General features: G+C 39.4%; 1 protein-coding gene across 16 annotated transcripts in view; it reads left to right on the forward strand.

Annotated features, from left to right (window-relative positions):
* Nucleotides 1-24,715, forward strand: part of ATXN7 (ataxin 7) — a 143,838-nt gene that overhangs the window by 100,295 nt on the left and 18,828 nt on the right. For 13 of the 16 annotated variants that reach the window (XM_033210332.1, XM_033210321.1, XM_033210328.1 and 10 more), the window contains 3 exons: nt 19,717-19,969; nt 21,989-22,248; nt 22,729-22,811. In XM_033210332.1, coding sequence (XP_033066223.1) covers nt 19,717-19,969; nt 21,989-22,248; nt 22,729-22,811 — 596 coding nt within the window. Of the gene's footprint in view, nt 1-7,572; nt 7,800-18,204; nt 18,286-19,716; nt 19,970-21,988; nt 22,249-22,728; nt 22,812-24,715 lie in introns of those variants that run through there. The other 3 variants (XM_033210337.1, XM_033210335.1, XM_033210336.1) reach the window with 2 other exon arrangements.

Here is a 24,715-nt window from a genome sequence, read left to right on the forward strand (position 1 = left end):
GTCTCTAGAGTTGATGTTTAAACTCAGTGATGAAAGAGAGCCAGCCCATTTGAAGATGTAAAGGACAAGTGCTTCACATAGAGGAAATACCAAGTACGGAGGTCCTTAGATGGAAGTGGTCTTGGCAGAAAGGCCAGTGAGGAGGCCGAAGGACAGTGTGCAAGGAGGAACAGGGTCCAAGTTGAAACAGGAGAAAGCGGTTCTAGGACCAGATGACACTGGACCCTGCAAGCCATGAGAAGAATCAGGATTGGACGGTGCAGGCAATGGGAAGTGGCTGGAGGATTTTGGCCAGTAAGTGTTTGATCACATGGTTGCTGTATGGAACACGGGGGACAGATGTGGAACCAGGGAGACCAGTTAGTGAGCTGTTTCGTACTAGTTAAGGTGAGAGCTGGATCAGGAGAGAAAGCTTAGATTAGGATTGTAGCAGCAGGGGCAGAGAAGTGTGAACAGAATTAAAATCTGCATCGGAAGTATAAAGCCAGCAGGGCTTGCTGATGGATTGGGAAAGGAAGGGAGGAGGAATGACTCATGGGGTTTTTGGCTCAAGCAGCTGGGTGAATTTACTTGTGCTTATGGATCAGGAGGAGGTTCTTGCAGTTTGTATATGGGCATTTATTTTTAATGAGGTGCATTGACCTGAATGAAAAGTGTTGATATGTTAAGTCTTTAGGCATTTTCTAAAGATTATAGAAGAAAGTAATTATTGCAGTGATGCCAAGTTGGGGGGTCATTTTTTCTTTTCAATTTTTTTAATGTTATTGTAATCTAGTCATATAAGCCAGAAAACAAAAGAAAATGTGTGCACTTTCTTGGGACTTCTCATGTATTCGTTGGATAGTTGTGAAAATTTATTGACTAACAAAAACCACTATCTTTCAATTTGTTTTTAATTATTAAAATAAAATACATTGTAAAAGAAAGTAAACAACCAGAGGATAAGTATGCAATCAGAATGAACAAAGCTCCTTCATCTTACTTTTCAGGGGTACAGTTTGACATATACTCTTGGAGGGTTCCTAGAACCTGGACAAAGTAATACTTACCAGTATATTTTTTCCCCTCACATATTAAAAAAAGTAGATTCAGTGTGAATTCACGTTTTTAACTTAATAATCTATCTAAAATATTTTTTCAGGTTAATACATATTGTTCTGCTGTAGTCTAAGGACTGCCTGTTATTCCGCTTCATTAATGTATTTTCACTTAACCTGACTCCTGTTGATGGACACTTAGATCTTCAGTGTTGCGTTACTGTATACAGTGCCTTAAGGACTGTTCTTCTTTGGGAATGTCTGTCAGTATTTCAGCATATTGATTCTCCACATGGAACCTGGTCACGGTGCCCTCCAGGTTTGTACTACTGTGATTTGATGAACTACTTCAGCAGTTCTGATTTGGGTTGCCATAATAATAAGGCAGTGAAAATGTGAGTTTCTGGCAATATCTATTTATCTGTCTATCTGTCTATCTATCTATCTATAAATTGTTTATAATGTGTATACATATCAAAACATTACACTGTACTGTAAATATATAGAACTTTTATTTGTCATTTATACCTTAACAGAGGGAAAAACAGTTGGAAATTTTTTTTTAAAAAAGGCTTAATAAAAATTAAGAAATTATTATTTAATATATGTATGAATTGTTAATATTCACCAGTGTCACTCTTGACTTGCCTGCTACATGTAGAAGTCATTAGCTATTATAGGATGGCCATGCTTCAGCTTTAAAGGAGATATTTCAGGAAATAAATCCATATTTTATTTATATTTTCTAAAAAGTATTTTTCCTGACAGTCATTTCACAAGACTAATTTGTACGTTGACTAAGATAGGTACCTGCGATTTCAACCCTGCTAAGCTGTGAACTTACATATGACCAGAAGAGGGAGTTTTTATCACTTCTTGATGCTGTGGTACCTACTACCTGACTGGAATAATTCCTCTGATGTATGTACTAGTCCAAGTCCTTAAAACAAACTGGTTTGGGAGGGGCCCAATAGCTAAATTTAGCTATTTCCCTTATCCCACATTATGTGTGTAGAAATCCCAGTCTTGAGGTTCACTTCAAAGTAATTTTATACATTTTCATCTTGTGCATTTATTTGAAGATTAAAAAAAAAAAAGAATTATTTCCATTTAAAATAAAATACAAACAGCCCCTGATCACACAATATAGAGTTCTTGATTTATATTCTCTTCAGGTCACAAATAAACTTTGGAATGAAATTTGTTTCATTGCCTCTTATGCTTGATATATTTCTTAAAAAGGTTGTTAGAACTTCTGTTTTGTTTTCTTGAGACAGAATCCCGCTCTCTCGCCCAGGATGGAGTGCAGTGATGTAATCTCAGCTCACTGCAACCTCCACCTCCCAGGTTCAAGTGATTCTCATGGCTCAGCCTCCTGAGTAACTGGGACTACAGGCATGTACCACTACACCCAGCTAATTTTTGCATTTTTAGTAGAGACAGAATTTCGCCATGTTGGCCAGGCTGGTCTTGAACTCCTGACCTCAAGTCATCTGCCTGCCTCAGCCTCCCAAAGTGCTGGGATTATAGGCGTGAACCACCACACCTGGCCTGCAACTTCTAATACTGAAGATTTGTAGTGAGCTTTAGAGAGTTAAGATGTTATTTTGCCAAAGTGGCTAATAGGCCTTTTTCTGTGTGATTCAACTGTGGTCTGTTGTGCTACTTGAGTCTCAGCCTGCTTAGCCAAACAGATTAAGAGAGTGATGGTAATCAAGATACACTTGTTTGATGTAATACCAGAATTTTGTATTTCTTTTTTTTTCTTCTTCTTCGAGACAGATTCTCACTCTGTTGCCCAGGCTAGAGTGCAGTGGCGCAATCTTGGCTCACTGTAACCCCCACCTCCCGGGCTCAAGCAATCCTTCCACGTCAGCCCTTCCAGTACCTGGGACTATAGGCACACGCCACCATACCTAGCTGATTTTTGTATTTTTTGTAAAGGCAGGGTTTCACCATGTTACCCAGGCTGGTCTCAAACTCCTGAAGTGCTGGGATTACAGGTGTGAGCCACCACCCTTGGCCAGAATTTTATGTTTCTTTAATTTTTCTTCAGCTACCTTCACAGTGCATTTTTATAACAAATTTTTTAGACCAACTCTTTATAGATTTTTTTGATTGGCATATGAATGTATTAAATATGTACACCTATAATGTGTTTTTATGTAAATACACAAATGTAATCATCTCAACTGTTTTCAGTGCAGCCTTTTTCTTATTTCATTGGCTCTTTCAACTTACCTGCCTTCTCTAACTGTAGCAGTCCGCACTATGCTATAAATCATACATGCTGCGTTCTTACTATGTAACTTAGTATGCATCTTTCTATATTTTTCTCATGCTTCTAACTCTATCCAGGCACATAGAATCATGTATTTTATTAGTAGGGGCTCTTGGTGATAGTTTTAGAAAAAAATGGATCCTATTATGCACACTTCTGCTCCTTTTCTACTCAACAATACCTCATGTAAATCCATTCACAGCCCTGGATAACACTAATCCCCTCTTTTTAATGGTTGCATACTGCTCTAAAGTGTGGCTGTGCTGTAGCTTCCTCTGCCAGGCCCTCTATGGACATTCATTTTGTTTCTTGCTTTTTGTCTCTGTGAACCAAATAGCAGTAACCACTCTGGTACACACATACTTAATTACTGGTGGTTTAGTTTCTGTGGGATAGAGTCTCAGGAATGGATTCCTGGGTCACAAAAGATAGTTATTTGCAGTGTTAATAGCTGCTGCTGGATTGCTTTCCAAAAAGGCTATAATACTTTATCTCTACCAGTCACTATAAGAGTATCTCCAAAGGAGTAGATGTTGTATTTATTTTTCTAAGCTTCCATTTATTTTTCTAAAGCCTCTTAACAATGTTCCTTAAACACACACACACACACATATGATTAATTTTAATTTGAAGTAAATTTCTCAAACAAGCACGAGTCTGAGTAATACTTAATAATATGAGACAGATCTTTCAAAACGAGTGATTATTTAAAAAAATATTTAAACAATTATAGGCAGTTTCCCTGGCATCTATGGGAAATCTCTATTCCTTCTGTATGGGATTTACCTTAAGGAAGAAATCTCATTCTTTTATGCTAGGATTCCTCTGTGCAAAATGTGAGGCCTCCTGGAGGATAACAATTTTGAGTGTGATTAATTGCAAGGCCAAGGAAGAACTATGGCCAGTTTTGTTTCTGATCTCGCTATCCTCTTTGCAGTTGGTATGATTGGTCACCTTATAACAGTGTTCACTGTGTGTTTCAAATAATAACTGGGCTGAGGTCAGACTGTGGTTAACTCAAAGCCTGTGTAAATCAGGCCATGAAAATATATTTTATTTGCCTGCCTTACACACATGAAGTGTGGCTGAGTCCTGGAGAGCCATCCACCAAAAGATAAGCTAGAGGAAGGCTGCTGCATGGTTTTAGCCCCCAACGTGAATTATTCCCATTTAAATTTCATCTCCCACCTCTCCTAATCCAGTGTGAGTACCTAATGAGCGCTGGATAATAACATAGCAACATTTCTAGGTGAAGCTAATCTGATTCTGGATAGCAGGCTTCCAGGCCCACAGCCGAATGAATTGCTTGGTATTTCCAAGTTTGAAAATACTTTTTTCCCCTTTCAAGTGCTCCTTGGCAGCAGGTAAGGAATGTTAAAGCTCCTGTAAGTGCCAATTAAGGCCAATTATAACTCGCCTGGCCTGCTGAGACAGTGAAGTGGAGTTAGTGGAGACTTGTATTCCTGTAAAATGGAGAACTGGCTGTCACCAGTGACAGGAACACAGTATTTCATAACTGCCAGCAGCTTGTTTGTTGCCCTCCAGAACACTAAATGACACCTCTCCTGGCTTCTCAAGGATTCCGTTTAGGAAATCCCAAAATTTGTAGGGGACTTGACTAATTTCTATAATAGAAACCTCAGTTTTTCTGTTTCTGTTTAACTCTTCTTTTCTATCATCCATCCAGTTTCTCCTTGGTTGTAATCATAATAGCTAACATTTGCTGAACGTTTAACAAGTGCTGGGCACTGCATTACCTGCGTTATCTCAAATTTACTCCTCAACCCAGGCTTGTGGGAGGAGGGAATATCAGTCCTTAGCTCTCCAGAGTCTCTTGCCCATGGCTGCAGAACTAGAAGTGCTCAGACTGCAGGCTGGCTGCCCCCTGAACCCAAACCTTGAGTGCTCCTCCTAGCCTCCTGCAAGTTTGCTTGTTTGCTGCGAATAGGCTAATGCACTCCCTTTGTGCACTAGAGTAAAATTGACATGTGTACACCATCCAGACCACAGCTGATACATATAATTTTTGGTCAGTGAGGCACGGATGTTATTCTATTAAGATGTTATTTTAGTCTGTAGTTTTTTTTAGTCTGTAGTCTTAATTTTTTTTCTTATGAAAAAAGAAATATGACCATGTCCCCAGACCTAGACATTTATATCTGAGCCATCACTGGGATATTTAATATCAAAATAAACTTTATTTGGATAGGATATTGAGAAATGATTTGAAGAAAATTGTGATAATGCTTTACAAGCAGAACAAAGCAGTATTTGCTTAAACATTTTATTCAGGGCATTCAGGGGGCACATGTGAGTGTTTAAAATTGAACTTTGTTCTCAGTTTCTATGTATTTGTGTTATTGGTATACAAAATTATATTTTCCTGGCTTACACAACCATTCATTCATCCCTTTTCTGATGTAGGTCTTAAAAATGTTGAAATTGTTTTTCTCTTATTTCTGAACTTAAATATAGACGTGTGTTTGTAGCATTTTAAGAACATTTGCTAAAATTCACCGTGGTTTTCTTCAGTGTTGCAGAATGACTTGATTCTTAGAACTGTCTTGGATTGGCTGACTCTCATAATGATATTTTTCTCCACTGGTACAATCACTATGTACGAAAGGGAATATTAGAAAAGCAAGCATTTGTCCTTGGGAGGCCAGCAAGAAGTCTGGTGTCCTGTCGTATAAGTATAGTGATAGGGAAGTGCAGTTTAGCTCAAGAAAGATCCTCCTACCCTGTTCTTTTCTGCTATTGATGACGTTAAGGAGATTCCTTGGCTACTCCTGCAGGGAGGGCCGGTGAAGTAGAGTAAATACTACTAAGACCTGTGGCAATCAGGTTGTACAGCCATGGCTTTTTTTTTTTTTTTTTTTTCTAGCTTAAGAAAAGCTTCAGTGAATTAACTTAAAATTCTTATTTTCACTAATGAGCTTTTGAAAAGATTTGGGAGATGTATCCGCATCCTGTGCTTGTAAGGCTTGCTGATGACTCTTCCCTTGGGTTCTTCTAGTGTCTTTTAAGGGCTACCATAGTTTTGGATTGTATGAACGTTATTGTAAGGAATCTGGGTGATGGGGGAGGGTGTGGGGGAAAGTGGGTTTCAGAAAATCCCCTGGGTCTTGGTATTGCTGACATGGTTGGGATCTGAATCCTTGTGAAAATAGGGCAGTGCAGCTACTATTCTTTTGCTTTAGAGTCAATTTAGAATTTGGCCCGATAGAAGACGTTTTCATGCCTGTCTAAAAACTCTTCCCCACCCGTTTCAGGCTAAATCATTTCCACATATGTAATTCATGACTTCTGCCAAATATTCTGTGTGGGGTGATAGGATTTTGTAGAAGAATCTTTTCCCGCTTCTTTTGACATTTAAAAGAGTTCATTTTGAACTATCAGATTTCTAAGTCATTATTATAAAACTCAGATCACTTGACGGTTTTTTCCATGTCACTTGTGGTGATTTTTTGTTTTGTTTTTATTAGAACTCTGTCACCTGGGCTGGAGTGCAGTGGCACAGTCATAGCTCACTGCAGCCTCAAATTCCTGGACTCTTGCCTCACCCTCCCAGGTAGTTGGGATTACAGGTGTGAGCCATTACACCCCATTCCATGTCTATTTGACAGTAGATTTGTTGATTGGCCAGAGAGAGGGAGCATGATAGGGATGATAGGGAAACAGGCCAGGAAGACACTATTTTCAAGGGGGCACTCAAGTGAGAGAAATTCTTGGATTTAAAAGTATGAAAGCTTTAGTCAGTCCTCCAGTGATTGAACAACAAACTGGACAAATATGTGGATATGAAATTACACATATTTTACAAATATGCACAGAAAGTGGGTTAAGTTTTTTTGTTACTAGATTTAGGAAGGAAAAGTATACTTAGAAATAATAAACTTTTTTTGAAAATTTAGCAACTATAGATAGTATAGGGGAAATAAAACCTGGAAAAATGCTGCCGGCATTTTATAGAAATGTTTAACTTTAAGACCTTTAGGTCTACTGAGACTTAAAGTGTAGGTTTTTAAATAAATCATGTAAGTTTTGTAATATACCTGGTAGTAACTGTCAGTTTAAAGGCATTCAGAAAAAAATTCACAAAGTGTAAGTAATTTGCATTTTAGCAGGTTAAACTTATGAATTCCATCTTCCCCAGTTTTGACAAGTTGCCTTTCAAATGGAAAGATTAATTTACACCGTCCAGGACGCCTGGTATGACCATATTAGATGAAATTAGACTCCACCCCCTGTTTTCTGTTGATCTGCCAGGACCTTTGTAATTCAAGTGCTTTTTACAGTAGTAGCAAATGTTACATAAGCCCAAACATGGAGCATATTTGGAGTTGGTGGGCAGACCCAAATCATGATGCAAGCCTGCAGTAGCAAGTGTGCAATGAAGCACAACCAAATTCTGTGAATGGAAGGTAGCAAGACGCCTCTCCAAAGCAGCCCTTCTGCGCAGGAGCTGAAAGCTCCACTGGGTAAGTTTTCTGAGGCAGTTTTCAGAGGCTGGGCTTGGCTCAGGGCCCAGCTCTGGATGAGCCTGTGGACGGTGGGGTAGGTCTTCGCTAGCCTTACATAGAACCAAGCAGAGTTGGGAAGAGTTTACGCAGGCCTTTTTCCTCCTGGCGTTTGTCTTGCCCTGCCAGCAGGCCAGGAGGGCTGCACTGCTCAAGTAGTGGAGGGAGGGAGCCTGCAGAGCTAGGGGATCAGCGTGGTTAATCGCAGCCACAGGGATTAGCTGCTGCAAGCTGTCCACAGGAGCCATTCTGAAATGTCATTTGAGTGATCTGGCCAAAGTTCAGATGCAGACAGGAGTCGAGTTTGTTATTAACTCCAACAAAATGCTGAGGTTTGCACCAAACAGTTCCCATATCTCAAAACAGAGAGAGTATTGGTTACGTCGCTCTCTAAAAATGGAGGAACGTTGTAACACGCTTTAACTGTTTGTTTTTTATCTTACTTGTGGTAAGTGAGGTTTCATGACAGGCAGTTTGCAGTGTTTCCTGTAGAATGTGTTTGAAAGCTGTTTTGTCAGATACTTCAGTTCCACAACAAAGTTTCAAACAAAACACTGCATCAAGAGGAAGAACAACTTCAAAATACAACCAGTAACCCTGGGAAGTCATTCAGTAACTTAAATTGAGTGTATAAAAATTTAATTATGGACTGACTGCCAGAAAAGATGATTTTTTTTAGTTGTGTTATTAAGGTAGCCAGCAGAGCTAAGCTGATTCTTCTTGGGTGGATGTGGAGGCTGTTCTCAGTGTTACCTTACCTGTCTCAGACCTTCTGTCTTCATGCAGGAAGTGAGGTGTCAGTTGAGTTCTTTAGTTTTCAGGGGATTCAGATTTCATGCCTTCTGCAATAATGAGCTTGACCGGATGGTTTTAATTGAGGTTGAAATTTAGCTCCCCAGTTGTAGGACTTTAAATATGAAAAGATCTTAAACCTTTAATCAAATTGCTGTTGATTCTCTGTAACTGATTTTTCTGAAAACTCTTGTCGGACAATTTTAGGTTCGCTATTTCTGCTTTCGTTTTTGCATGTCACTTCTGATGTTTTATTAGTTGACAGCCCTGGCCTGCAGGTGGAGCAGATACTGTTTCTCTTCAGAAAAAATAAATGTGTGTTGCAGATTCATTGAAAACATTGGCATTCCTGAGTAATTAATCACTCATTCCTTATTGGAAGAATGCATAATGAAGGAAGCTGTTAGGCTGTGTTCAAAATGTGAGGTTTTTCTTATTTCCATGTTCTGGTCTTCAGGTATTCTGCCCTCCCCCACCCAGAATGAGGTGATATAAAAAGGATCTAAAACTAGTGGATAATAGCAATAAGGATTGTGACTGGCTCAGTGTAGCACTTTTTAGCAGATGGTTTTGTCATTTCGTTGTACCTTGCAGAGTTGCTCTTGTTTGTTGGACTGGGAAGATGATGCTCCCTGTTGGGATTCCTACACAGAAATTTCTATTTTAAAAGACAAAACAGAAACCAAACAAAAACAAGACAATTCCTCTAATTTGAGTTTTACCAGTTTCCTTTTATTCTCTCTCTTTTTGTGTATATGTAAAAATTGGATTGGAGTGGTAACGGCGTAGTTTTGTTTTGTTTTTTTAAATTGTCTTTTAGCATTTTGGTAATAGCCCATATATTTCATTGGGGAAAGACAGTGACCTAGACCAAAATGAGACTATAGAGATACTTGTGTGAAGACTGAGTATGTTTGATGCTTGAACTACAGATAGTGTAACAAATTGGAAGGCTATACTTATAAAGGTAAATAGCTGAAATTCTAAGATGTTCTTTTCCCTAACATATAGAGGATTAAATGAAAAGTAGCTAGAGACTAGTGGACTTTCGTTTTGGCTGTCTTCTTCTCACATGTTGGTACCTGAGGTATAAAAACAGTTCAAGTGAATGATGGTGTGAGAGGGAGAAAGGGGAGTGAAATTTTACAAAATGATGTGCATCACTCAGATGGTGAGGTCATGTTTGTTTCAGCCAGGGTGATTTATTGCTGTAGTCTGTAGGCATCATTTGGGTAACACTGTGCTCTCTGATGATAGCAGAGAGAAGTCCTTATGGCTGTTAGCAGAGCAGAAGTGTCAGCCAGCATATCATTCATTGTGTGGTATCTGTAGTCAGAAACGGTGACAGCAAGATCACAGAGGTGGCATAAACAGTTGGATGGTTGTGTTATGCTCAAAAGCAGCAGCATCCTTTTCCCAAAAGGTACTTTCCCTAAGTGTGTGTATGCGTTAGAGAGGATGATAACCCTCGGTTCAAAAGTCTGCACCTTGAACGGGGTTGCAGGAGCATAGAAAGGGCGTCCTTCAGGAACTGAACTGATCACTCAGACCACTCGGTTTTACTTAAGACAAGCTGTTTCATGAAAGAAAAAAAAAAGGGTGTTATACTCGTAGCTGAAGTGATCAACTGTTACAACACTCTGTACCTCCTCTTTTTCCCTATCATTCCATCTTTTTCAATAAAATTTTTGGATTTTTTTTAAGCCCTTTTACAAATGTTTGCAAAGAGCTGCAAGTTAAGCAGACAGAGAAGGAGCATCCCCCAGATATTCAATAAGTTTTTCATATTTCTCACATACTTGAAAGCAGAGTTCAGAAAGAACAGTCCTCTTGGGAAGAATTCCTGGCAAGAGGATTATTTGAGGTTGCCATATTTCTGCTCCTTTCTTAGCAACATTATTTACAATCCATTCACGCCTGTCCCTTCCCCCGCTGAAGTGGAGTCATTCTCCCTTGTAATCTGCCCTTTGTGATCTGTTCTCTTTCATACAGCCAGTGTGAATGGGTATGCTGCAGTGTGCACTCTGCCCAGAGACGTGGAAATGCCAAGAGACCCGAATACTTTAGTTGGGCCTTTATTTCTGTCATAAAGCACTGACTTGAAGAGCTTGATAATTTGATTAGGACCTTTGGTGAAAAGTTGTTTCAAGTGGCCCAAGTGCTATAAATGACTCTCTTTTCTGCACTTTCCCCTTATGTTTTAATTTAAAAGCACCTCCGCATTAGGGGGAGGAGAGATGCATTTGGCAGAGGTAACAGTTGGAGACTAATTTGTTAGGGCAGCCAGTGTTGAAATCATCCTTTTCAGTTAAATCTCTCTAGTGGAAATGATGCCGAGTGCTTTGTGGCAAGGACTTTTTCTTTCTTAGTGTTTTCCAGTGCCATTTGTAACCCACCTAAGCATGCTCTGAAGTTGCCTCCCAGCCCCAATTTTGGCTAATTGTCCTTTGAGGCACTGCATGTCAGAGGTCAGTTCTGAATTCCCCAACTTGAGATTTGAATGTTCCAGGGACAGTCCCACCGACTTGCTTCCTTTTAAGCAATTAGACTACACTCAGCTCTCTCTGGAATAGTTTCATCAAGTGCCTGGGGAACATAAAGAAATTGGATCAAAGATAAAGCAGATTTAGGATTAAAAAGAACCTGTGACTACAAAGAGTGGATGGAGTAGGACCATGTTTGCTTGTCAGGCCACATGTGAGTGCTTTTAAGAAGACTAAGAAAATTTAGAGGGAAAAGTTGACAACAATGAAAGTAGTGAGGAAATATGAAATGCTTAATGTTCATGTGTAGTCCATATGCAGTGATATGTAGTCCATGTGTAGTGATTTGCAATGGTATGCCAAGTATTTTTTAATATTCATTAGGAAAAAATATATATATATGAAACTCCTACATCAAATACAAAGTCATTCTTTCAGAGATATTATTGCTTAGGATAATGCTAAATTAGTACCTAGTCAGCCACTGAATTTTTAAAAATATATTAAGTAAATAATGGTCTAGATATTGTGCAGATTTGGAAAAGGATCCAAAGTATGATTTAGCTGTGAATAACAGAAATTTAGGGAAAACACTAGTTGGGAGCAAAGTAGATGTGTAAGAAAAAAGTGCTGAGTTTGTTTGTTTGTTTTTTTAATGCAGTCTTTATTTCTAGTCTGCCTCAGGTCCTGCTCTTGGATGTTTTCTTAAGGAGTTATAATCCTTGTGAAAGACACATAATGCCAATTGACACCTCATGAGTTGTGTTTGGTGGCCTGGAAATGGAGTATGACAGTTTGGATTAATTGGGAGCCGTGTAATAGCAAGCTGCAGTTATTTTTCAACCTGGACATAAAAATAAACAACAAATAATTTTGTGAAGGGGCAGCTTGATGAATGACCTAAAGTTTTAAAACTGAGCTTTTGATATGTGCATTGTTGCTTACTATGACTGGCCAAAGACTGTGTGCATGTTTACCTGTGTTTTACATTTTATAGCCATGTATAACCTTCATTATTGAAAGTCCTTGCTTTAAATGACCGTCATTATGGGATGTTTGTGAAATGGAGCCGTCAGAAGGCATGAAGTCGTGCATTTCTTGAAGCATGTATTGGTATTTCTCATAAGGCCCGTCCATGCCGAGTGCACACTCTGTTTAACCTGACTGAGTCTATCTGAAAGTATGAGTGAGTTTCATTTAAAGAAAAATTTGTGGGTTTTACTTAGAAAATCTGCCCAAAATTTCCACCTTTGGATCTGTAAACTGAATTTGAGACTTGATCTTCATTTTATTCTACTTGCAGTTCTTCCTGAGTGTCTTCTGAGTTCTGTGAGGAAAATGAGCCAACCTTTTATTTGTAAAATAACTTTAGCTTGAATGAATGTTCTTTTTGTTTGGTATGAATTTGCTAATTTTTAAATGAATTCTTAAAGTTTCTCCCCTGAGCTCATATCTTAGAATAGGTTGATATCTTCCTGAAATGGCATGTAAAAATGTGTATACTAAATCCTTATCACACTGGAGAAGATAACTTACAGTAAAGAGGGTTTGGTTTGTTCTTAAGTGATTTCTACTTTCTTTAGAAGTCAGGAGGTGTTATTGGCGAGTACTTTTCTGTCTAAAGAAATAAGCCTGTAGCTGGCATCAGCCAAGCTAATGGGGTATCTGTCTTATGTGCTGTTGAGTTCCCAGTACTTGGTCCATAGTAGACTCTGTGCTGCAGGCTTTGCAACTCTTTATCATTTAATCCACAGCAGCCCTGCAAAGTAGGCTTGGCAGTTGAAGACGCTGCCAGCGAGGATGGAGTGAGCTGGTTGCCCAGGTTCACCCAACTAGTAACTGGCAGAGCAAGGATATGAACCCACATATCCCTGACTCTAAAGTTCTTGCTCTTTTCAGGTAATCTTTTAAAAAGTATTTTTATTTGATTTGGCTTCTATTCAGGCTGATTACTCAACCCATACATATCAAGACTGTGCCCAACAGCCCTGAGCCTCTGCTGGGAAGGTGACCGTAAACAACCTGAGAGTTACCGGAAGCATGCATATTGTATTGTCTACTGGTTGGTGGGTCCAGCCTTACCCTACTGAGCAGGTGTTCGCTGATGGTCTTTTGTAGAGCATGCTCATCTGGAAACTGTGTTTAAGTTGATTCCTTTTAGCCAAGCTATAAAGACAGCCCCAATTGGCACATTCTGTCACAGTTTACTCTTCAAACTGATGCAAGATTTTTCTTCTTGGTTACTCTGCAAGCCAGGGATGCCCGGCCAGTGATGCCCTGCTTGGGCCTCCCTCGGCCACGCTGGGTGTGCCGCAGCTTGCCTGTGTTACAGGTTGTACCTGCGTTTGGCGGTTCCTGAGCCTCTTGTATTACACCCAAGAAGAATGAGGATACGTGGAACATTGGAGGGTGAGAAAAGTGGAGAACAATTTTATTGAGTGATGGCAACGGCTTTCAGCAGAGAGAGAATTTGGGGAGAGGGGAATATTTCCCCCATGTGGGTCTGGGGCCCTTTATGGACTCAGAATGGGGAGTCTGATTGGTTTGCGAGTATGCAAAAAGCTTTAAAGTGAAGGCACAACTCAAAGGTCGGCATGACAGTGTAGAAAAACCAATTTGGAAAGGGTAGGTATATATAAAAACAGATGAAGGGTGGGGACCAGAGGAAAGCATCCCAAACTGGAAGACAAATTCTCAATCCAGTCCTAGGATTTAACTTGTAGCTTGACTTTCAGGCTTTAAACTGTCTTCGACTTGGAGGTGGGTTTTCGTCGGAGACCCTCCCCTGTCTGTCTAGGCACTTGTCTGCCTCTATCAAAACCATCTTGGATGCTTTAAGACCCTCCAAGCAGAGAACTGCTACACTGGCTGACACACTCATAGCTGATTTTTAGCTTAGCAACTTCCAAAATGGAAAGGTGAAATCGAAAACAATCTGGATTTCCCTTAAACATATTCTGGATCCCACCCTGAATATACCAAAAAACTGTCATCGATGACAGATGTTTAGCCTATGCAGACTTGTACACTAACAACCTGCTTTTGCCGAGCACTTGGGGAAGATGGCCTTCTTACTGATTTATGCCCCAACCCTCATCTTTATCCCTGCCCCTCCATCATGTATTATGACTTGCTAATAATACCATTTCAGAGCAGGCAAGTTGCCTTGTGCTTTCACCCAGGTGCGGATTGCACCCATCTTTGCCTCTTAAATAACCATGTGATGTTGGACAACTGACTTGAGTCCTTTAAAGCCTTGGCTTCCTCATCTGGAAAGTGAGGATAATAATAGTATCTACTTTGTTAGAAAGATGGTCAGGATTGAGTGAGATAATCCATATAAATCTCGTAGCATGGTGCCTGGCATGTGGTTTCTACACAATACACGGTAGCAGCTGTTGTTGATATTGTTGTTCTTGAAGGTGAGATTTCTCATCAGCCTGTTGTTTGGATTATAGAAGATTAGTAAAAAGTTTAATAAGATGTGAGAAAAGAGCCCTGAATAAAGGGTATGGGAAGGGTTGCAGCTTGTGAGTTACCATGAGATGGTGGAAGGGAGGTTATCTGAAATTGGATGAAAAATTGTGGCATCAGATGTGTTTGGGTGTGGTTAATAACACGCATGGTGGTGAACTGAGGTAGATGGTAGAAGTTTGAGGGGTATGCATTTTGAATCTTCCCACGTGGCTCATTTCAGGCACTTTTCTGTGTTCACCTGGTATTTCTTACAGATAAAAATCATGAAACGTGAATGCAAAATTTCAATATGTTCAAATTGTTTTTTAGTATATCGGTGGCTTTGGAATGCTTTTGCATTCTCAAAACAAGCTTTATAGCAGAACTGAGGATATTTAATTCAGATTCTGTGGGGGTTTCTTAGTAGTTAGCTACTTGCATGATACCCGTTGAGAATGGGACAAATTGATACTGTGCTCAGGAATGATAGTGTGCCTTGCTTTGTTTTGGCATGTATAAAATTGAGACCAGAACACCTGATTTTTCTTCTTTAGAAGTATGTATTTAATAACCGAGTAAACTATATTCATTGTAGAAAAACAATACACAAATGTTTTAAAAAATAGAGCTATAATCCCAGGAATAACCACTTTTTAAAAAGCTTGACATATATGCTTCTAGATTATTTTCAAGTATGAATGTTAGCATTTGGAGTTACAATTTGTTTTGACTGCTTTTTAGATTTGTGCCCTAATTTTGACACTTGTTCATTATAAATTATTTTTAGTTGTTTTCAAAGCAGTATTTATGATATAAAAAGATCTAATTATTTGCTTTGAACTCCTTTTTGGTGTGTACCTGGGTGTTAATACTTATAATTTTTTAAAAATCTCAGCATGAATTCAGAATTACAAGCTTAGTATTCTCGGTTGCATTCCATTTTGGAAGACCTATATAGAGCTGTCCACCCTCCTATACCACTAATATCCTGCCCTTGCCATGTGACGTATTAAAGCCACAAGGGAAAAGAGCCCCATGAAACTCCATCTCCCTCACTTCTCCCTAGCACAACACACACATACACACTTAGGCATGTTTGTCTTTCCTTGTCTCTGCTCTTTCCTTGTGTCTGTACTTGTCTGTCAGTCGGCCTGTCTCTCCCTTGCTGGAGCCATTCATCATGCCCTCCTCATTCAGGGACAGAGTGTGCTCTCTCTGGGCTGGTGCCAGATGCTGGAGAGAGGAGCGCTTTGAAAACTCAACTTGGCCTCCTCAGCAGACCACATTGCAGTTGTTCTCAGCATCTGGCCACCACTTTGTCCACTTAATATAGGGTCCCTAACCCCACCTATAATTTGCCTACTTCTCTCCTGATCTGGGAACAAACACTTTTTTAAAGCTAGATGCCCAGTTTAAAATCTTATGAAAAATAAGAACTCACAGTGGAAGGATAAGGGGAGTCCAACTCAACTATAATTAAATTCGGTTTTTCCTTCTTGCTTTCTTGTGGGGGGAAAGCCAGATGCTGTCCTTTTCACAGAATAAGTTACCAGTCCATGATGTTAAGGAACAGCTTAATTCAGTAGCATGACAAGAATTTGAGCTGACACTTTTCAGCCAGAATCTCAGTTACTTACACACACTACACACACACAATCTGTTTCAAATTTTAGTGAATGAAAAATTCACGTGATAGATTGTCATTCTTAGTTTTTAAATAGTTTTTATTGTTATGGAAGTAGAAAATAGAATTTTTGTGAAATATTATCGATACATCAGCAGACTTTTAATGTTAGGAAGCTTTGAACCTTGATTTTCTAGTGCTGAATCCCATATTAAGAGTTAATAGGTAAGAAAAGAAGATTTTAACCAAAGAAAACAGGGGGAGGGTGGACAATGATGGGAATAGAAAATTGAAAGGACAAGCTTAAAGTTACAGTCAGTTCTGCTATAACACAACATGCATTCCTACAAAATTACTGCACAATGCAACATTATGCAACAAAAACCACATGAGGCTTATTGGGAAAACGGGGTAATGGCACAACACTCACAAGACCTCATCAGTGACACACACAGAAAAACATAGGAACCTAATGAAAAGGGTAGCACAGTCTTACAAATGTTAAATGCTCAAAAAAAAAAAAAAAATACATAAATACTAGAATAAACATGGCAGTTACCTTGAAAAGACCTGGCATTTGCTTTTGGAAGGCGTGAGAAGGGTTGCAGCTTGACTGTGAAGTGATGGAAGGAGGTTATCTGAAATTGGATGACAAATTGTAGCATCAGATGTGTTTGGGTGTGGTTAATAACACCCATGGTGGTGAACGAGGTAGACGGTGGAAGTTTGAGGGAGTGTGCATTTTGTGTTTTCCCATGTGGCTCATTTCAGCCAGGTATAGTTTTCTGTGTTCACCTAGTATTTCTTTCAGACAAAAATCATGAAAAAGTGAATGCAAAATTTCAATATGTTCAAATTGTTTCTTAGTAAGTGGCTTTGGAATACATTTGCATTCTCAAAACAGGCTTCATAGCGGAACTGAGGGTATTTAATTTGATTGAGAATTTTATCTAATCATTTGATCTTCAAAGAAAATACATCACACATTTGCTCTGAGACACCTGCTTGAGAATTCTGATACCTAGAGTGTACTTCTTAAAAGTCAAAGTTCTAGTTGAGGGTTTTCTCTGTCTTCTTCATATCACAGACATGCCCATCCTTTAGTGTACTGTTTCAGGGGGTACACAAGGTGATTTTTGTAGATAAACATGGATGAATATTTTAATATTTAGTTTATATAATAAGCTTGTTGAACTTACTGTTTCACAGATACTATTGTTTTGGAAAAATCTATCTCAGCTGAGTGTAGAGGTGCCCTGCTTCACCCTGGGGCCCATCTGGAAATGGATTGGGAGATGGTTTCAGGTTGTCTTTGGCAGACGGGCACTACTGGTGAAGAAGCAGTAGGAGACTAGGAATGCTAACTGTTCTGAAATCCTGTATGAAGAATTGTCCTGTCCAAAATACCAATGATGTCCCCATGAGAGACTGGTTAGTATTAGAGTAAGGAGGAGGAGGAGGAGATAATAGAATTGATAATGTAAATTAAAATGTTGAGTTTAAAAAAATAGTATTTTATGTAGCTTTGGTAAGAACGATGAAAATAGTTTGCAGTTGATGAAAATTTGGAAAACACTCATTGAGGACAAGTAGTAGTGGTGAGCTTCATTTGACAAACCCTTTAGTGCCTTGTAGCAGGCAGTATTCTCAGTGCCATGCGCATGCTAACTTACTCAGCTGTGGTTAATGGTTCTTGAGGCATTAGCCTAGTCTACTGTAGTGTCTCAACCGTGGCTGCACAGTAGAATCAGACAGGGAAACTTGTCAAAACTCTGGATGCCTAGTCCACACCCCAAACTAATTAAATCACAGTCTCTGAGGGAGGGACCTGTGCATCAGTGTTTTTTAAGTTCCTTATGTTATTCCAGTGGGTAGCCAAGTTGACAGTCACTGGTCTAGGGCCTTCTAAAAATCACTCCTTTTCACAAGAAAAGCTTTACTAGTCATGCAGAAGTTAATTGAAGACCTCTGTCCCATGCCTTACAGAGAAAGACGATGGAGACACGGCCCACAGAAGCTGTATCGTCTAAGGCAGGTGACAAACTGCAAACACATGTTTACAATCCTGGCTGACAAGTGCTGATGCTTAAAAGTATGTTCAGAGTGTTTTGGGATCATAAAAGAGAGAAAAACTAAATTTAAAAAAATCTTCAGATGCCAAATTTGGAAAAACCGTTAAACTGAATTTATTTTAGTTTTTTCTTCCTTATACACAACTTTCATTTTGGAATGAACAAAAAGCAAAAGGCACTTATAAATCACTATTAATTTAACCTTCCTAACTTGATTGTAGCCTTTGTGTAGTTGAGTTGGAGAATAGAAATTTGAATTTTGTCTGTAGATAGCTAGGATAATAATTTTGTCCTGGTGTGGAACACACTCTTAAGTACTTCATAAGCCATCATTGAAGTAATGCCCTTCCAGGAATAAGTCACACAGTTTTACCAAGAAACTCAGGACTGCTATAAGAAGATCTTTGGAAATAAACCATTGAAGTCTTACTTGTGATCACTGATTATCATGTGCCTAATGTTTTAAATACTCATATAGCTCTTGTATTGTGATAAATCAATGTTGGATCACATGCATTTTAAAACTTAGAGTTAAGCAAATGTGTAATTTTAAATTAATTAATTAAAGGCAGCCACTAAGGTACTTAAGTGGATAAAGTTACCAAATAATTTATTTGTTTCTGATGGTAACATTCTTCAACAGCTCTTGATTTATGTTAGTATGGATTAGCTTACTCTAAGAAAACCTGATTCTCTAGTGGATAGATTTATTTTCAGCTAAACCTTTGTAGTCTATACTTAACCATGAATTACTTTCTGGTTTAAAAAACAGGCGTAGCTATTTGTGGTATTTTTGTCTTGCGCCTTTGGCATCTTAGTGGTGTGAACCGGAGCTATGCCATCTGTAGTCAAGTGAGATTATTAAAAAAAAGGGGGGTGGGAAGTGAAATGATTCACTGGAAAATTTCAGCACAGATTCTAGGGAGCGATAAGATAACCCTAGAAACATTCTTATTTGTGTCATATGCTGGTGGGTAGTGACAGGGAAAAAAAAGAAGGTACAACTTGTTTCTTAAGATTTTACTATTTTGAAAATCAGAGAGGTGCTATGTTAGAAAGGAAGAAAGAACTGCTTGCAGTGTCAATTAGCAGAGCTCTGCAGATGAATGAATAATTTTCCTCTCTCTCAGTGCAAGTTGGAGCCAATGAGGTTCATTGCTAGCATGCAAAACCCAAAAGGCAGTATTCTCATGTTTACGATGGTTGTTTAATTTCCTGATGTGATAAAACTCTTTATGCTGAGATACTTCAGAAACAGAAGGACCCGTTCCTAGAATGTTAAGTAAGTCTGTGGGGCTTAGAGCCATTTCTGAAGGCTGCTGAGTTTAACATATCTTCACTTAATGATACGTGTTTTAACCTGAATATATTGATTTCAGGGAATTCTCCCAGAATTATATTCGAGATTTGCCTGAAACATGGTATCTTTTTTTCTTCATTTTCCTTTTCAGAAAGAAGACATAGCTCATCCAGCAAGCCTTCTTTGGCCGTTCCTCCCACTTCAGTATTTTCCTTCTTCCCTTCTCTGTCCAAAAGCAAAGGAGGCAGTGCAAGTGGAAGCAACCGTTCTTCCAGTGGAGGTGTTCTTAGCACATCCTCATCAAGTTCCAAGTTGTTGAAATCACCCAAAGAGAAACTGCAGCTCAGGGGGAACACCAGGCCAATGCATCCCATTCAGCAAAGTAGAGTCCCCCATGGTAGAATGTGAGTATGGCCAAGAGGGTTTTTAAAGCTTACCTGCTGGAAATAGAGCTGTGTACACCAGTGGCATCCGAGAGTGCCTGTGAATAATATAAAAGAGAGCCCACTTGGGGAAGAATTCAAATGTATATTATGTTGTTTCTTGATGTTTCCCTATCATGTCATAGGAAACTTTTCAGAGTAGTAATAGCAATGATAATAAGGTTACTAATATTTATTGATCCATTCTTGTGTGCTAGCTGCTGAAACCTGTGTGTATACTATGTCACTTATCACAACAACCCTATGGAATAGGTACTGTTACTATCTTCATTTTCCAGATGAGGGGAAGGAAGCTTCATGAGGTGGGGGAGTTTTGTCCAAGAAGGCCTCAAGTCACATAGGCCTGGATTTATGTCCCACTTCTGTCACTTCTTATCTTTAGGGGTTTGGGCAAGGCACCGTTTCTCTCTGAGTCTAAGAATAACAGCCACTGTGCTGGGTTATTGAGAATATTCTAATTAATATATGTCTAGCACCTGGCATAGTGTCTGACCATAGGAGACGGTTAACAAATGGATACTGGCACTCCTGCTACTGCTGCTGTTGGTAATAGTAATGATAAAAACATGCAGAGATTCCTAGATGCCGCTGTAGAATTTTCTGGGATCTGCAGAGCAAATAGGGAAGCAATGTTTCTTCCCTTCAGCCTTAGGTTCACATCACAGCAGTGATGAGGGAAGACTGAAGGAAGTTCACACCTTACAGGCATGGCTTTGGCAAGTTTCTATGATCACTCAGTAGATTGGCAGGCTTCTTGAGGTCACGTGAGGGAACAGCCATGCACTCCAGTAGAAACATATTTCGCATTGTTGGGGTATCCCTCAGCCAAGTGGCGGATGGCTTTTCTCAGGCTAACCTGCCTTTGGAGGGTATAGCACACATCATAGGTCCAAGATCTGGTAACCTGGTTAATCTCAGGGCAGGGTCCAGCACCTGCTGCTGCCTAAGGACCTTGCCAGCTGGGGGAGGATGTGACATCTTGCAGTCTCTCTACTGCTGTCAGGCTATTCCAGGTACAGCTGTTTGGGGCTGTTTGTCCTGGTTGCTAAGCCCCCGGCCCCTGTTTTTCTGTCAGAAGTACAGTACAGCAAGCTTGGTTTTTGTTCCGGGAGCTGTCTGAAAGCCAAAAAAGGTACCAGTGGTAGTGTGTAAGTCACTGGCCAGCTTAACAGCTGTTAGAGCACTGACTCCACTGAACAAAGTTTATACAACCACATTAATTCAAATCTTCTTTACTTAGAGCTAGGCCTTTAGATAGGAACCAGGCCAGTTGTTAGCTTCCTACCAATATTTTCAGTTTTACCAAGCAAAATGATAGTGTCAGTAAGATTCCAAGATTCATTCCTTTGTTAGTGGCACAGGTATTCCCTAAGCTCCTGTCATAGAAACATTTTTCAAGGACTGGAGAATTACCACTTTAGTGACACAACATATATTTATTAAACACTAGTCTCCCTTATTGACAGAAGCAAAGAACCTCTTCTTGGAGATATGTTATTAAGCATGTTTGAGTTCTCGTAAGTCTTTAGTGACATTTATTGGAAATATTTGCTCACTCAGAAGTTTACTTTGCTTTGATGAATCCTTTCTTACAAATGGCAGTCCTCAAAAGATAGTCTCCAAGGGTTCTGCAGATAGTCTTTGGTTCTTTTAGACCTTCTCATGTTTTGCTTCTTATAAAAATTGCATTGCATTGGGTATCAGGTCTAAGTCTCCCATTGGCTCCTGTGTAAAATTTTTTGAAATGATAAAAAACCAGGCAAATTTGATGGTCCACTGAGGGTTTTGCCTCACCAGAAGGGCTTATAGGCTTAATATATATGAACCTTACTAACAGAATTCGTAAGGAGCCTTCCAAGAGGCTGGCCCTGTGCAGCGCTTGGGTAGGCCCAGGCTCTACCCTCATCCCTCTGGCTCACCATTCACCTGGGGGCTGCTGAGGCACTCAGTCACTGGTTTTCTCACTTTCTCCTATGACAGCATGACGCCCTCTGTGAAAGTGGAAAAGATTCATCCGAAAATGGATGGCACACTACTGAAATCTGCGGTGGGGCCAACCTGTCCTGCTACTGTGAGTTCCTTAGTCAAGCCTGGCCTTAACTGCCCCTCAATACCAAAGCCAACCTTGCCTTCACCTGGACAGATTCTGAATGGCAAAGGGCTTCCTGCACCGCCCTCTCTGGAAAAGAAACCTGAAGACAATTCCAATAATAGGAAATTTTTAAATAAGAGATTATCAGGTAACTTCAAATTTTCTTTCTTCATAATGCTTCTCTATATAGAGAGAGCATTAAATGGGCATTCATGGGGAGCAAATCAACTGCAATCTAGAATTCCTATTTTTAAAACTGGTCACTTTCAGCTTTAGGAGGAAGTTCCTTAGTTGATGTGTTTGTTCTCTTCACTCTTGGTTTTTAAAGAGCATGAGAAGTGTATATGTGTAGGTCATGTAAAAGTAGCTTTCTAGTGGTGTATTTCTGAAGGAAATAATACAGACTTAATATCTTTTCTGTCATCTGATGGCAGTAGTCACCCCGTCTTAGTGATGTTGCTGCTTTGTTGCGGCGCTCACATGTTGTATATATATTTTATTTATTGATAATGTGGATTTTATTCCAGCTATAATTTATCTAACTGTTGATTTCTTCTATTTTCTTACTTACAAAATACATGGAGGAGAGTTTGTCAGGGCACATGTAATGCCTGTGTTCTTTTAACAGAAAGAGAGTTTGATCCTGACATCCACTGTGGGGTTATTGATCTCGATACCAAGAAGCCCTGCACCCGGTCTTTGACATGCAAGGTAGGTGGACTTCTGAAAGTCAAGCTGACTATCCTGATAAACATGGCTGACCGGGATGTACCACACTGCTCACAAAGTCTCTCTGACCCAGAGAGGATGCTCTGTGGATTGTTCTGAATTGTGTAGGTGAAGGAATAACTTCCAAGAAAGCCTCAGATTGACAAAATGTGAAGTGTGTTGTTATAAATTACAATCTTGACAGAGGTTTTGTTTCTAATGAGCAGTGTTGTATCCACAGGAATAGTGTTCTTTCCAAGTCAGTCTGTTATTTTTAAAGACTTTTAATATTTCCATATGGAAATGTAATATGAGAGGCTACCCTTGACTGTGCTGTAAATTATACTGACTTAAAGGAAGTCCAGAAATTTCCTCTGCATGTGTATGAACATTTAACAGAGGTATCACCCATGGTTCTTAAATTTTAAAGAACCACTCTTCAAAAAAATCTGTGACTTTGAGATAGCCCTGTTTTCTAGTTTTAAAAAAAAAACTAATGCAAGCCAGGCATACCTGTACGTCCCAGCTAGTGGGGAGGCTGAGGCAGAAGGGTTGCTTGAGCCTAGGAGTTCGAGTCCAGCCTGGACGACATTACGAGACCCATCTGTTTTAAGAGAAAAAACTAGATAAAATATATAAATAATTTATACACAAGCTAAGAAAATGTAATGGTCTTCCTTTTTGCTCTGGGGTCTTCCTTATTTCCTTTAAAATGCCAGTATGTTAATAAGGTATATTTGCTGAAAAGTAAGAGTTATTGATATGGGGGGTGGCTTCAGGTCATCAGTGAACACCTCTACATAAATGAGCTTATGTGTTGATGTGCATTTCTCTGGAGGGTGTCCCCAGCTACCCCCAGAAAGGTTCAAGAAGCATTCAGAGTCACTGCTTTGAAGTATGTAATTTTAAAACCTTGGAGGGGGTAAAAATGATACAAGTTAGCATTTTCTTCTAAAAATTAATAAAATGGTTAGTGTTTTATTTTAGATTTTATTAAAGTGTATTTGAATAAAGGACTTCAGGCCCTGCCCGAGGCCCCAACCAGTGGAGGCATGTTACAGTATTCTGGAATGGGAAATTTTTAAGTAGTTCTTACTTTAATTTAAGCTTCTAATTTAATTTTAGTGTATAGATTTTGTCTTACAGCAGTGGTTCAGAACCTTTTTGGGGAAAAGGGTTGGTCAAGAGTGCCTTCCAATATCTCAGTAAAAAAAAAAAAAAACACGGTCCATCTTTCCAGAATAAAATAGTGCATATACATATACATTCTGAATTTTTATCTTGGATTAATGGACACCCCACCCCAAGCCCATCCTTGGATTTCTAGGTTAAAAACTCTCTTAAAACAAACTGCTTTTGTTTTGTATAGGGTACTAATTGGACACACAGTGGTGTAGTCGGGGTGGTATATGAAGATAGCCATCTGAGCTCTGTAGAATTATGTCAGTTTCAGCTGCCCCTGAGAGAATGTGTGAAAGCATGCCTCAACCCTGTCCACATCATGATCACAACTTGCCGTTCTCCTTTTGCCTTCTTCCTGCCTCCCTGGCTCTCAGTAACATGGATTTCTCAGTAATATAGTACTGTGGGCAATGAGGTTTGCTTTTCTCAAACCCAAGATGTTCTTTTTCAGTCGTTTACAAAGTGTGGCAGGGAACCACACCTCTTTTCTTTCTTTTAAATTTTATTGTGATGAGAACACTTAACTTGAGATCTCCTCTCGTAACAACTTTTCAAGTGTGCAAGACAGTATTGTTGACCGTGGTAGAATATTGTACAGCAGATATCTGGAACTTGTTCGTCTTGCTATAACTGAAACTTTATGCTCATTGATTAGTAACTCCCTATTTCCCTCTCCCTTCAGCTGCTGGCAACCACCACTCTAGTCTTTGAGTCTGTGAGTTTGA

Source organism: Trachypithecus francoisi, unplaced genomic scaffold, assembly GCF_009764315.1.
Source record: "Trachypithecus francoisi isolate TF-2019V2 unplaced genomic scaffold, Tfra_2.0 Lachesis_group0, whole genome shotgun sequence".
NCBI classification, from domain to species: domain Eukaryota; kingdom Metazoa; phylum Chordata; class Mammalia; order Primates; family Cercopithecidae; genus Trachypithecus; species Trachypithecus francoisi.